General features: G+C 48.8%; 2 protein-coding genes across 10 annotated transcripts in view; both read right to left on the bottom strand.

Annotated features, from left to right (window-relative positions):
* LOC1272004 (potassium voltage-gated channel protein Shaker) overlaps positions 1-14,676 on the bottom strand; it is a 177,152-nt gene that overhangs the window by 112,432 nt on the left and 50,044 nt on the right. The window lies entirely within an intron of this gene.
* On the bottom strand, positions 465-14,353 carry LOC11175495 (uncharacterized). Of its 2 annotated transcripts, XM_003436901.2 has the most exons (3): positions 10,377-14,353; positions 4,113-5,604; positions 465-609 (listed from the first exon to the last, which is right to left on the bottom strand). In XM_003436901.2, the coding sequence occupies exons 2-3, from the start codon at positions 5,222-5,224 to the stop codon at positions 531-533; spliced, it is 1,191 nt and encodes a 396-aa protein (XP_003436949.2). In that variant the 5' UTR covers positions 5,225-5,604; positions 10,377-14,353; the 3' UTR covers positions 465-530. The 2 variants fall into 2 exon arrangements, with proteins under 2 accessions (XP_003436949.2, XP_061501790.1); XM_061645806.1 differs by lacking the exon at positions 10,377-14,353 and having other exon boundaries at positions 4,113-5,987.

Here is a 14,676-nt window from a genome sequence, read left to right as displayed (position 1 = left end):
CACACACAGTTGCCCATTATCGTAAAAGATCATTACGCTTCATGCAGCGTCAGCTACAAGGGCTACACGCACTGGTGCTGTGCCCGCTAGTCTCATAAACTGCAAAGCAAAACACCTGCATCAGACTCTTGCTCTGGTTTGCCGGGCTGAGGTACACTGTGTGCTGTGTGCACACGGGAACGGGAAAACGCTACAACCAAGCCACCATGTCAAAGCAGAAAGACCACCCACCCACCCTGCACCCCTACTACTACTACCCCCGCATGACAAAATGGCAACAGATCGCCCAGGAGGACAGGCAAACAGATGAGCCCAAACCGGGACGGGCTGGGTGCTTAGCGCTTAGCTCTATCTCTTCCCTTTCCCCATCCATCCCCTCGTTGCTGCTACACTGAAATCCCCGGGTACGATGATGCGCGCTTTCATCATCCCGTGCCCTTTCGCATGCAGTCGTACGTGGCGCATTTGTTTTTTTTTTTTTGTTGCCTTTTGCCTTGTACATCGCGAACTTAGTAGCTTTGGCAGCTTATTTAGGTAATGACTTTCACTTTTATTACGCGCGCCAGCACACACACGGTAAGCCGTGGGCGCACAGCGGAGCAGCGGAACCTGTACGGAGAACGGAGAAGAAAAGTAATTAGAGGCACCTCGCATAAACAAGCAGCCAACCAGCACGGACGTGAACACGGAGTACAGTGAGGTTGGTGTGTATGCAAGAGACAGACAGACGGAAAAAAACGGGATGTGGAGGAGGAGGGAAAGAACGAAAATTAAACAACCCGTCCCGGCACAGACGCTGCGAAACCGAGTAAAACAAGGGGGGGGGGGGGGGAGCGACCGACAGTGGTGATAATGCACAGGGAAGGGAGGGCGCTCGGTACTTAATGGGAGATACTTTTATGCCTCATAATTAAGTGAGTTTTGTTATGCCCTCAAATGCAGTGGTAACCATGGTGAGGGGGATGGTGGGGAAAGACGTAGCACACGTGAAGGACTTTGCTGTACCCGAAACGGTTTTGTTTTTGGGAGGAGGAGGGGGGGGGGGGGTTGAAGGATTCGGCAGAATTTATCATTCACAGACGATCGACCGGGCGCAACGAAATGCAAGCAACGAACCTCTTGCCTTTTTGCTCTGACAAAAACGCTGAACCTATACGATCCTGTGAGAGTGATTTGTTGACGCATCGTTTGGGAAGAAATCACACACACACACACACACACACACACACACACACACACACACACACACACACACACACATGAGCACGTATTTAAGGCACGTAATTAGACCCATTTGCTTGACTCCTATTGAGAGCGAACGATTCACAGTAATCATCTACTTGTTTACTGTAAAGATGCTTTCTTTCCTTGCGAGTAAAATAATATCATTTGTTCGTTTTTCTTCCTCGCCAAAAAGAAACTACTCGCCAGCGGGTAGAAACGTCACCACGCCGCACACACTTGCAAAGCAAAGGGGTAGAAAAAAAAAGAAGAAAAAGGAGTAACCAAAAATGGGCATCGTTCTTCATCGCTGTGCCGGCATAAGGCTTCACGCTCCTACGAGACGGGATCTGGGTCAGCTAAGGGGTCGGTGCAATTTTTCTCACCCTCTCCCCCCCCCCCTGCCCCCTCGCTTCTACTCTCGTTGGGGTTGGTTCGAGCCCGAGGTTCGCCGAATGGTGCATCGATCAATTTCACGGCCCAATGCGCAGCTGGCACACCGGGAGTGATTTGCTTTCCCCTTTTGCTGCGGGTCGCATTTTTTGTGTTTTTTTTTTATCAAACACATCCAGTAAGAGGATGAAATATCGATTGAGTGTGTGTGTGTGTGTATGTGTGTGTGTTTGAGCATATTTTTATGCAAGCAAAAGTATGCAAGGAAAGATCCGGTAAGCTGTCCCGTGTCCCGGCATTGCGATCAGCGTCAAAGCCAAGCAGGCGCATAGTTTTCATTCAAAATCACAACTGATTCACCTAAACTCACAGTTGGAAGGCACAGAACATTTTAATATCAACTACTGTGTTTGTGATCTAACGAGAGGGTCGCCTTTTTTCGTTCCACATTAACCTGAAACGATGTTTCGTGTTGCAAATATACATTAAAAAATCACAAACAACTCACACCCAAACCAGCCGCCCTATCGATCCAACCCTATCGATCCGGTTGCAGCGACACCAAGCGCCCAGCAGGCGGTTTGGTTGAAGTTAACCAAGCCGTGCGGGGTCAGTTTAAAATGCTAATGTCCGCTCGCGTACCCCCTTCGGTGCCACACGCAGCACCAGCCCGGCGGCACCATTATTGCGCGCAGTAATTATCCTACCATGGCGGGCAGGAAGCTTCCTTCCAGCGGTGGACACGCGATACCCAGCCCGGACTGGGACCCGGTGACCGGAGGCCCAAGGTTTATGGAGATAAAATCACAGCCCCCCCCCCGCCCTGTTTAAATATACATGCAAAGCGGGCACAGGTTCAACTGTGTGCTGTTTTTGCCCCTTCCGTTTCAAAGCAAACTTTCTTTATCCACTCCCAACACCATGTGGATCATTTTTCATGCCTGTATGCGGAAGTGATTAGTTACCGCCGGGCGCGATGTGGTGTGTACGCTGAGGAGGGTTAATTAAACCGGCACCACTGGACTGGACCACGGGTCGAAAGCTTCCTTTGCTGTTGCTGCTCGTCTTTTGCGGCGTTCCCACAAACCGTCATTAGTTGTAGCTGGCTGCCGTATTTAAGGGATTCCCTCCCTTGTTTCCAGTTCGCCCAGCAAAGTGACATATAATCATGCCTGTAGCCGACGCGTCTGGGCCCTCCCACAATGAACGTTTGAAGGTACGAGCGGCTTTTGTGCTGTAACGGAGCAAATCAAACGAGCCCCCCAAAAAAAAAAAAAATGGAATGTAAAGGTCTCCATTTTACAGCGCAAAATAAACTTAATAATACTTTTAACTGCTTCTGTCTACCTTCCTTTCCTTTCTTTTTTGTTGAAGGTGATTCCTATTACAACGCTTGGCCGCAGCTGCGAACTGCGGTAGTGGTAGCCGCACACTAGCAAACAGGCATTTCGTGTGGTTGTGAGAGAGCGAATAAGGAAACAATTGAAGCGAGATACGAACGTGTGTGTAAGTGAAAGAGAGAGAGAGAGAGAGAGAGAGAGAGAGAGAGAGAGCAGGTATTGCGTGTGGGGTAACAGTAAGGCAGAAGCCAATACAAACAAGATACTAATACACAGACATACGGTAGACAAACAGGTACAGCATAATCCATCGCGCGCACATAACTTAATCAATCAAGGCAAATAGAGAGGCAGGGCAATTGGTGTGTGTGTGTGTGTGTATGTGTGTGTGTGTGTGTGTAACATTCAGTGGAGGGTGAAACGAGCACGGAAGGGTGTGTGTCTGTGTATGTTGTGTGTGTGCAAGAAAAAATACAAAAAATAATCGAGACAAAGCATTAGCACATTGTTTTGATGTTGGTCCTTCGAACCGGATTTTCAGCGTTTGGGGCGAAAACAGACATACTTGTGTGTGTGTGTGTGTTTGTGTATGTGTGTGTGTGTGTGTGTGTGTGTGTGTGTGTGTGTGTGTGTGTGTGTGTGTGTATGTGTGTTTGTATGTGTGTGTGTGTGTTTGTGTATGTGTGTGTGTGTTTGTGTATATGTGTGTGTGTGTGTGTGTGTGTGTGTGTGTGTGTGTGTGTGTGTGTGTGTGTGTGTGTGTGTGTGTGTGTGTGTGTGTGTGTGTGTGTGTGTGTGTGTGTGTGTGTGTGTGTGTGTGTGTGTGTGTGTGTGTGTGTGTGTGTGTGTGTGTGTGTGTGTGTGTGTGTGTGTGTGTGTGTTCTATGTCTCTACCAGCTCTAAACTCCAACGGAAGCATCACCTTCTTCGGTGGGTGAAAAGGAGAGTGGGAGGTAGGGGGGGGAGTGGGAGGGATAATTAATAACAAGTTAGCAGGTAACCACTGGGCCGCAAATAAATGAACTTTTGATTGGGATGATTTGCAGGGAAGGTTTGGGGGGGGGGAGGTGCTACGTGTGCAGTGATGGGCAGAAAAAAGGGGGTGGGGGGGGAGGGGGATTTTGAAGTGAGCGTGAATGGGCGAAGAGGAATAGTTACTTCGATTGGTGCTGCTGCTGCTGTTGTTGTTGTTGCCCTCGGCCAGTGTCGCCATTGTTTGCGTTCGGCTGTTGTTGTTGCTGTTGTTGCTGCAGCTTGGCCGCGAGGTCCTGCTCGCTGGCGTCCTTCTTGCGGCGCGGCCGCCTCATCAGCGGATCCGTATCGGTGGCGCCAGCGCCCCGCCCCGCCGCACCCCGATTCCTGGCGGCAGCTCCACCCCCTCCACCGCCGCCCGCGGGACCGGGTGGTTTCGGTTTCGGCTGCTGCTCCTGCTCCTTCACCGGGGCCAGGGCCCGCTTGCCCGCCTTGCCGGACGGCCCCTTGCCCCCGTCGCCGGTCCCGCCATGGCAGCAGGCGGTCGCGGTGGAGGCGGACGACGAGCGGCGCCGCGCCTTGCAGTACCGGGCGAAGAAGCACTGGCACGAGCCGGACAGGTTCGAGTCGTCCACCGTGTGCGGCGTGTCGACCGTGTACTCGGAGTAGAGCGACACCGTGCCGGCGGTCGCGAGCGGGGCCAGCTTCGTTTGGTTGCCGAAGATGTGGACGCTGTTGTTGTTGTTGTGATTGCTGTGGTTGTTGTTGTTGAGCTGATTAAAGTACTCGTGCTCGTCCAGGAACGCCTGCTGCAGGTACAGCTCGATGTTGAGCCCGTTCGCCTGCACCGGATTGACGTACAGATGGTGGCTGCCGCCATTTTGCTGCACCGTGGGCAGCACGGTTGTGGCCGGTTGCGGCTGCTGCTGCTGCTGCTGCTGATGCATCTGCTGGCTGTTGTTGTTCTCGATGTCAAGCTGGGAGCGGTACTGCTGCTGCTGCTTGCGGTGCTGCTCGTCCCGGGGCGTCCCGTGTGCGTGATGATGCGATGATGGCGGCGTGACAGTGGACGGTGGCGGCCCTGCTAGGGTCGTTGGCATCGCTGGCGGTGGTGGTACGGCCACCGTTGCCGGCTGCTGGACGGTACCAGCCGCCGCTCGGTTCGCTTGCTGCTGCTGCTGCTGCTGCGGTGGAAGCGGCGGAGTGGCGGCGACACTGCCCGGCGGGGGCACACTGGCGGCGGGGGGTGCGGTATTGCAGCACTCCAGCGATTCGGCCCCGGTACTGGCGGCTCCCATCGCCGCAAAACGAAGAAAAAAAGGCACACAACGCTTCGAAGCCGGGCACTGTTCGCTCGTTGCCTACTTTCAGGCGTTTTCGGTTGATCGCTTTTGGTTGAGTGTTTTTTTTTTGTTTTGTTTCTTTGTTTTTGTGGCTGGACTTGAAAATGTTTTTTTCTTCTCTCCTTCTTTTTTTTTTTTGAACACTTATTCTTACTCAGACTAACACAAATCGCTGCGGCACTTGCACTTATTTCTTCATATTATTTCACACACCCAGCTCAAGCAAAGCGTTACACTGACTTACATAAGTAGAACGGTTCATGCAATGCAAATTACCGATTTACCAAGAGTTTTAAAGAGTTTTTGTATTTTTCATAATTAAGAGTAGAAAAGAGCTATAGAAAAAAAACACTTATCTAAATTTAAAACTAAACACACTTTGCACAAAATTTCATCAACGATGTTAGTGTGGGTTGCCACATTAGCAGTGCAAAACGAACAATAAATCACTTTCAATTCTATTCCGCTGCAATAAAAACCATCCCTCCCCTGCTTTCTCCCTCTCTCTCTCCCCCTCTCTCTCTATTGCAGCACATTCACTATGAAATTGTCACAAGCAATGCTTGAATCGGTTTACTCTTCGCGACGGTCGCGTCTGATTAGTAGCCGGGCTTGCCCGTTAGTGAACCGACGCGGTTAGCGGCGCGCCATCGGTCCTACAACACACACACACACACACACACATTCAGCCACACGCACAGGCACATACAGACCCCCTCTCCTCCCCCCCCCCTTCGTACAATGCACATGCAAATCCTGGTGACAGAAGTCGGCGCCTCCCGCCACGGGCCCACGAATTATGGTAATGTTTTATGCTCGCGGCCACAGCAAAATTGGCCCCGTTTGGGGTGGTCCCTGGTAGGCACGGCTATTTGTCGGCAACACGCACATGCACACACACACACACACATACAGCCACAAGACACATAATTGAGCTGAGAAATTGTGGCAGGGCGAGAGCGGAGGTGGAACGATTTTCAAGCGAAATCACACCGAAAAAAGCATATCGCGCTCGTCGGTGTGCTGTGTGTGTGTGTGTGTGTGTGGTCAGCTATTGTTTCCACTTCAAAGTGGGTGGGCGGAGGGTGTGAGGTAGGCCACTTCCGTTGGGTTTGTAAAATAGAAAAAAATAAATAAAGAAACAAAAAACGTTCCGAGTTTGAGTTCGTTATTGAAGCACAATCCTAATTATCTTCTACCCTCTCTCCTCTCTCCTCTCTCTCTCTCTCTTTTCTCTTTCTCTATCTCTCTCTCTGTCTCTGCGGGCAAAACAAAAACCCACCCGCTTGGCACACGGTCAAATGGGCGGCCAATTTCGGTGCGGACTCGGCAGCAAAACAAATGGTGGTCGCACCAAATTGGCCGCCACCGCCACTGCCGAGCTGATTTATTTAGTGGAAAACAGTGTCCACTTTTGAAACCACTCAGCCACCCCCAACACACACACACTCAATGGCCGGCGCCGACTTGTCAACACCCCTAACGAGCCCGAAATGTGTGTGTGTGTGTGCGAATGTGTGAAGCAGTCGGTGCTGGCTTTCCTTTTCTACGCTGACCCATCAGCGTGAAAAAAAACATCTAAACCCCAAACCCCGAATTTGAGCAATGTGTTATGCGTTTTGGCGAAGGATTTAAGTGTTTTTTGATCTGCTGGTTTTCGTTTGCGCTTTCGGTTTTTTGTTGCGTAGACAGCTTAAAATTGATTTAGCGACTTTCTGCTTTTTCTTTGCGGCGGGTCAAACGAGCGGTTGGCCTTGCGCTTCGTAATCGTTGCAAAATGGTTGCCAAATGGTGCACGAAAGTAGTGCTGCACCGAGAACGCTACAAGTGGGTTGTTGAGCGAGAAACAACAGAACAAATTCGATCAAAGTGTTTGCACCAGACAAAAGCTTGAAAAAAAAAGAGATTTAAAATTACATTTTTAAACAAACAAATAAAAACATTTAAAATACGGAAAACCTATTCAACATTATAGAGAAGTTAGTGTGATACAACTAACAGCAAAATAAACAAAAAAAAAACAAACAAGTAAAGTCAACAAAAAAGAAGGAAAAAGACAGAAGACAATCACATGTGCTCAGAATACAGCAAAATCAATGCTTGAATGCTATTTGTAGGATTGCCACTATGCATACGTTCCTAGTAGCTTTTCCTTTGCTGATCATTGTGCACAGTTTGTGTTCGTCCCGGGTATCTGACACCTCCCCCCCCCCCACCTCCTCTCCTCCCCTCCCCTCCCTCCACCAAAGAGAGAAAGGCGAGCTAGAACTTTGCCCTAGGTACGTAGGGGGGGGGGGGAGGGGTCCAACAAAGGGGGCATCGCGGATTACGTGTTGCCAGCTAAGTGGGTGCTGCACATGGATGGGGCGTGTGGGTGGGGGGGGGGGAGGCGGGGTAGTGGAGTGCAAGAAACAGACGATTTGATTTCGATAAGAGAGCAGCGAACCGATGCGAGAGAGATAGAACGAGAGAGAGAGAGAGAGAACCCTAAGTTGAGAGATAAAAGTGGAAAGCATTACTAGCGCAGACTGCAGATTTTTTCGAGTGTCTTGTTTTTTTTTTTTTTTTTTGCTCATGCAGCCACCCCCTGCTCCCCTGTTGATTTAGTGAACCGTGAACCCCCTCCCCACCACCCACTTTTGCGAAGCGCGCGGCTGTGCGAAGGTCACCGCCAAGGATTGGCAGTCTGCAAAGGATGACTTTTACGTAAGAGAGCGATATTGGATTGGCTCTCGCCGCTCGGCAAGGCCCGCCGGCACCGGGCTAATTCGATTCGGCGGCTGCGATTCGGTTAAAGGTTAGACTCGGCTGCGGGGCAAAGCACACAAAGGAAGGCAAAAGGGCAACGTGTGCGCCCTACAACAACGCGTCGCTGGTCCTTGCAGAAAACGCTTGCAGCCCAGTTGGAAGGGTGAACACGAAAAGTATGCAGGTAGTACATCGAAAAGGAGAAACAGAGAGAGAAAAGGTAAATAGTAATAAAAACGAAAATAGCAGTGAAAATTAATAATACTTTTTAAAGTAACACAATAAAGTACACAAAAAGAGAGGAAATTAAATACAAAAAAAACACACACACATAAAATGATACTAAACCCATCATTGCCTCTACCCTGAACCAAACCAATCAACTCAATTTCTTCACTAGTGTTTCGTAGGATTTGGTTTGCTGAGCTTGGTTCCGTTTTGCCTCAAAACCTGAATGATGCCTGGGCAAGTCTGACTGTTTGCATAAATTGTTTCCCCCCCTGCAGACGGTTCGAAGCTACAACAACAGGACCCAGCAGCCAATCAGTTAGACCAGCACAAACCCATAGCCATGGCCCCCGTTCTTGCTCCAACAGCAGCATTAACAAAAAAACGGCAACAAGAAAGCAACGTTCAGCTTTGGCACAGAACGGGATTCATCCTGACAAGTGTTTGTGTGTCTCTTTTTCTTTACCAAAGCTCTCTCTCTCTCTGTCGAAAAAAAAATATATTACGATTTACTTCTCTCTCTCTCTCTATCTATCTCTCTCTCTCTCTCTTTCTCTTTTTCTTTATCTGCTTCTCGTTCTGCCCTTCGAGAGAGATCCGCGAGGCACTGTTACATCCTCACAGTTCGTCTTTTACAGCACAAAAACCCCCCATCCACCCTCCCATCTGTTGTATCTCTTTTACTGCCGGCATTTTTTTTTTTTTGGTCCACTCTCTCACACATTCTTACAACATACACCTACACACACACACACACACACACACATGCATTATTTCCTCTCACAAGCTGACGGTGGCTAGACAGACTGTTTTCTGCTATAGCACCCTCCCTCCCCCCCCCCCCCCCACAACACACCCTCATCCAATTTCGTCGCTTGCCTACGTTCGTCGCTTGCTCGGAAAGCCGCGACGGCCGAGTCTGTTACAAAGTTTCGGCAACAAAAAGATATTCGCACCAGCACAGTGCCGGCTACTTTTAAATGTGCTCGCTCTCTCACACACTCCCTCTCTCTCCCTCGTGCTTTTGAACACCCCCCCCACACACACATACACACACAAAAACACTGCGGGAGACACATTCTTTGCGCTCCCGAAACTCTACCGGCCTTCCGCACACAACTGACAACCCAACCGCATCTCAACGCTTCCTCACCCTAGCAACGTGCAGGTTCGTGCTTAAACAATTATAAAACAAACATTAGCAAAACACACACACACACACACACACACACATACACAATGAATTTTAAACCGACACATAGGCAAGGTTCCTCGCTTGCTTCAATGTTGCAAAACTGCCCGCCGCCGCCAGCGCGAAACCGTACGAACCGAAACCAAATTGGGCGCTTTTGGTCGGCGAAGCGCCTCAAGGATGCACATCCAAAAACACACACTCATATCACATTTAAATCAACTGCTGCACACGCAAAGATAAGGCACGCGAATGACATGACGTAAACAGCACAGTTCCTTGTTGCTTCTGGCTGGCGGGGCGATTAAAACGTGTGCTTGTTGGTGGGGCTGAATGGTGCTGAATTGCTCGTGTCTTGATTGCTGTATTACGGAGACACACACACACACACACACTTTTGGGACATCCGGCGTGTGAATTTGCTGCCCGAGAGTGTCCTTTAACGGCTCGCACCAACGCTTAGTTGCTCGCGCCGTGCCCAAATCGAAACGTCTTTGATTGCCTGCTGCCAAATCAATCGCTGCTAGCTCGCCTACACTCGCTCCATGACAACACAAACACACATGCACAGCCACACACACACACACCTACACACCCGAAAGGACCCGTGAGGGGGGGGGGGGGGGGAGAACGATCCCGCCCAGTGCGCTACGCGGTTTCCTTTCGGGGAGCAAAAGCGGCCGCTCGCTCCGAGCACCTTCGGACCCTGTTTGCGCGCGGGCCCGTCGGCTCCCTGTGTGCGCGATTGCCGTAATGTCCTTTCTTTTTTTTTTTTTTGCTAGCAACAACAACAGCAACAACAACCAAACGGGACCATCTCACGGGGCTGCAGGGATGAATGAGTTCGGGCACGCTGACCAGCTGACAGCAAGCGGCAAACCGTTCGCTCATCTCATCCTACAACACAAACACAAAGACACAACACACACACACACATACAGAGACAGACAGAGCGGGTGTATGGAGGGAGTTGAGGTGTTCTGGACTGAGGTCCCTTTGGCTCCCGGGTTGCCTTTAGTTCGCCATTCGCCAGCACCAGAAGGGGCCGACTCGATGCTCAACCGACCGCCGCGTCGTTCTGATGGACGCTGTTAACTTGCGAGCGGAACGCTAGTCCCCGTTCTCCGGCAGCGAGAACGCGCTCCTGTCGCAGGACAAAAGCCCCAGCCACACACACACACAGGCACACATAGTCGCACTCGAAATTGTTGGTTATGCAGGAGGACGCACGTGTAAATTTTGCTTTGCCAGCCAATGGGACCAACCTCGCGCTCGGCCTTCCACCGTTTCCCCCTTTCGGGTTGCCCCACCCACTTTGGTTTGGTTTTGTTGTCCCTGCTGTGTGCGAGCAGGAAAACCCGATCGCACGACAAAGAGAGCGAGAGAGAACAAGAGGGAAAGAGAGTGAGAGAGAGAGAGAGAGCCGATGAGCACGACGGGCACGACGGAACCGAAACCGCGCCGTGTATCAAGTATCGACTTGCATGGGGCGCAACCAGCCGAACATTGCTCCCGCATAGCACCCACACACACACACACACACATGTGCACAGGGCATTTCTTCTTGGTCACCCCTTTTCGTTCCCGAGAGGAAAGAGGGAAGCAGGGGGAAATGGAGAAGCAATAAGGTACCAAGAAAAATAAAAACCTGGAACCAGGGGAAACAACGAAACGCGACAGACGATGGAAAAGGGGCGGGCGGGAAATGGGTCCCAAAACCGCAACGGTTTTGCTCGATTACGAGTAGCAACCTTCCGACCTTCGTACTTCCTTGCCACCCATAAGCATCCTAGTGAAACACACACACACACACGCGAGCAGGAATATGAACGGACGATACAAAAGGTTTTGGTTTTTATGCTACCAAACTCGAGAGGGAAGCAGAGTTTCTTGTTTTTTTTTTTTTTTGCTTTTTTTTGGTTTCAGAGCACCACAGGACCTCAGTCGTGCCTGCCTGAAGAAAGACCTCCAACCGGCGCTTGTGCTTTCGCAAGCTTCTGTGTGTGTGTGTGTGTGTGTGTGTGAGCGTTTTTTGTTATTTGGTAACGAGTCTTTCCAACTTTCGCGTGTGTCTATTGGAAGGAGTTTTCCCTCTTTTTTTTTTTTGCTATTTTGGAGAGTAGCAGATGCGACCGTGTGCCTTCAAGGGCAAGCACTTTTTGGGACAGGCAGTAGGTAAATGCGTGCAAAAAAAATGCCCCTCCTTCACAGCGTACTCCGTGCTCCGCCAACAGACCGTTGATTTCCACTTTGCAAACATGAATCATTCGCGTTCGCGTGACCCGCACCTGCCGTGCCCATTATGCTAATATTCAACCGTGCGCCGCCATCCCCCCTCTCTATTTAGCCCCTCTGGGCTTCTCTTTTTTTACTCACTCTGGCTGCACACATGCATACTAGAAGCACCATTGGCCTTGGTGCTCGAGGTCCGGATCTAATTCGCTTGTTCGCAAGCCGTCCACCGTCCATCGCAGCCGAGGAATTGGAAGTAACCGGGGGGGGCAGCCATGTTCCCTGCAGCCCCTTCCTCGGTGTGCCTGCGATTGCGTGCCTGCCGGTACTTCACGTGCTGGCACCCTGTTGTAACCCTGTAACCCGTACCCTTTCCTGCGCTTTGGAAGCAGCACAAAAAACGAGGGGCATTTCCAACGCCAGCGGTTCAATGTGCCCTGCCAAAACGGGGCCGGCGAATCGGCCGAACAATCGCTGGCGCCAGGTAGCTCACACCGGAACCGCGGACCCACACACTGGCACACCCTCTCGTTCAATGAATGTGTCCGCGGGCCGCTCCAAAGTGCGGGTCCTTTCACATTCGGCTAGCGTGAAGCGGCGCGCGCGCGCGCGTGTGTGTACCACACCCAGAGACCCTCGGACATAAATTATCCGCTCCAGTGGTATGTGAGGCAACACACAAAAATGACCCCCTCCTTCACACACACACACACATACTGCACTGAGGAACATAGAGAGAGAGAGAGAGAGAGAGAGAGAGAGAGAGAGAGAGAGAGAGAGAGAGAGATAGGAGTGACGGTAGTGTCTCGGCAATCTATACAGCACTTTATGGGTGCGATTACTGTTAAGCTTTCTATACAGAGGGGGCCAAAAAAGAACACCACCGGTACATCTTTACCAGGGAAGGGGAGAGGGGGAGGAATCTCCATTAAAAGGGATTTGGTTTTAGTTTAATCCACTGGCGACAGATTTGTGCTACCGCTTGACACATGTTTATACATGGTCGTTTCCGTTCAGGGCAAACTGACTCACTTGCTCTCTAGTTAATCCTGCCAGCGATTTGACATCTTTGGTAAACAAAAACATGCATCTCTATTTTTATGGATAAGCAACTTAAAAGTGACCACCGTGAAACGCCTTTCAATGGCTTTTTTTATTATTTGTTTGACAGTTCTTCAGCTACCAGCAACGACAGCTTTTATTATAGATTTAGTTTTTTTTTGCCCAATTTCTTCTGTTGCTGTTTTGACAGTTCAACAATGACAGCAGTGCCAGCTTTTTTATGTCTTTTTCTTCTTCTTTTCCTATAACTTATTCTATTCTTCTATTTTGACAGTTCATCAATGACAGCTGTGATAGCTTTTTTTATGTTTTTTTCTTCTACATCTATAACTGTTTTGACAGTTCATCAATGACAGCTGTGACAACGTTTTTAAATAATTTGTTCTTCCTTATCTATAACTGTTTTTACAATTCATCAACTGACAGCAGTGGCAACTTTTTGAAAGAAAGAAAAATTCTCCATTTCCTCCATTACTGTTTTGACAGTTCATCAGCTGACAGTAGTGACAGATTTTTTAAATATTTTTTTTTTCTTCTTCATCTACAACTGTCTTGACAGTTCATCAATGACAGCTGTGACAGTTTTTTTTTAAGATTTTTTTCTTCTTCATCTATAACTTTTTTGACAGTTCGTCGTCTGACAGCAGATGCAACTTTGTGAAAGAATAAAAATCTCCATTTCTTCCATTACTGTTTTGACAGTTCAGTCTTGGCAGAAAAAAATGTTCTTGCTTATCTATAAGTGTTTTGACAGTTCATCAGCTGACAGCAGTGACAATTGTTTATAGACTTCGTTTTACCATTTGTAATATTACTGTTTTGACAGCTGAGCAATGACTGCTGGGACAGCTGTTTGACAGCTTTTGTTACTCGTTGTGACTCTTACAGGGTTTGCCACGATTTATTGGTTGGTTCCCATCAATTTTTGGTGCGTTCCCATGATTTTTTGGTCCAATTGTATTGATATCCAATCGGAAAATACCAATAAATTATGGGAACGAACCAAAACTCTATGGGATACGATCAAAAAATCGTGAGAAACCCTGTAATGTTTTTTCTGTCCACTTTAACACAACAACAGTGATAGTCACTTGACAGCTAATGTTAAATCATAGCAATTGGAATGCTTTATTTATTTGTTTTTTTTTTCTATGATTTGTCAGTTGTCGCTTCATTATGAGGGATGACAGTGGATGCAGCTTACAAGATGGTTTATTATCTTATGACGTTTTACAACTGTAGATGATTTGACTGTTGAAAATACTTCTTGACAGATAACAGTTTGCAGCTGTTTTATTTTTTGTTCTTCCTCTCTTTTTGACACCATGCTACTGGTCATGCAGGCCGATCCAATGCTGACTCTTTAAGGCCGGGCTACATTGATCGTACTCGCAAGTGTAATTTCGATTTTCACTAGCGCATCTGGCGGCGGCTAACCGAAGCATTTTGCCAAACAATTTGAGGCTGCTCCAGAAAATACGTTATTTTTCCATATTTTTCACTTTAACTGGACTGGGAAAGCTTTGTAATTGATACATAAATATGTTTTGCAAGTATTTCAGCCATTTTCACATCAAAAAACGGTGAAAAAACTAATTAATTTCGAGATCCGGCACGACCTATCCCCCGACGACGAAAAAAAGCTTCCACCAGCCACCGCCAGATGCGCTATTGAAAATCGAAATTACACTTGCGAGTACGATCAATGTAGCCCGGCCTTTAGGTGACTTATTGGATAACTTTCCAATAACATCTTGCTCAAGTGGTTCATGTAGTGGCATGCGCATAAAACAATACCATTTAGAATGATTCTCCTGACAATAACGCTTCAAATTTTAAACCTCACAACAACAACAACAACAACTATCCACAATTGCTGCCCTCCTTTTAAGGGCCCTACCAAAAAAAAAACAAAAAATACAAAATCGTTTGCAGCACAAACCTC

Source organism: Anopheles gambiae, chromosome X (assembly GCF_943734735.2).
Source record: "Anopheles gambiae chromosome X, idAnoGambNW_F1_1, whole genome shotgun sequence".
In the NCBI taxonomy this organism is placed as follows: Eukaryota; Metazoa; Arthropoda; class Insecta; order Diptera; family Culicidae; genus Anopheles; species Anopheles gambiae.
This window is presented reverse-complemented; position numbering and strand designations above follow the sequence as displayed.

Coding starts and splice junctions, on each gene's coding strand:
- LOC11175495 (XM_003436901.2), bottom strand. CDS start 5,224: ATGGGAGCCGCCAGTACCGGGGCCGAATCGCTGGAGTGCTGCAATACC. Junction 610..4,112: donor CAGCAGCAGCACCAATCGAA/GTAACTATTCCT, acceptor TTCTCCGTACAG/GTTCCGCTGCTCCGCTGTGC.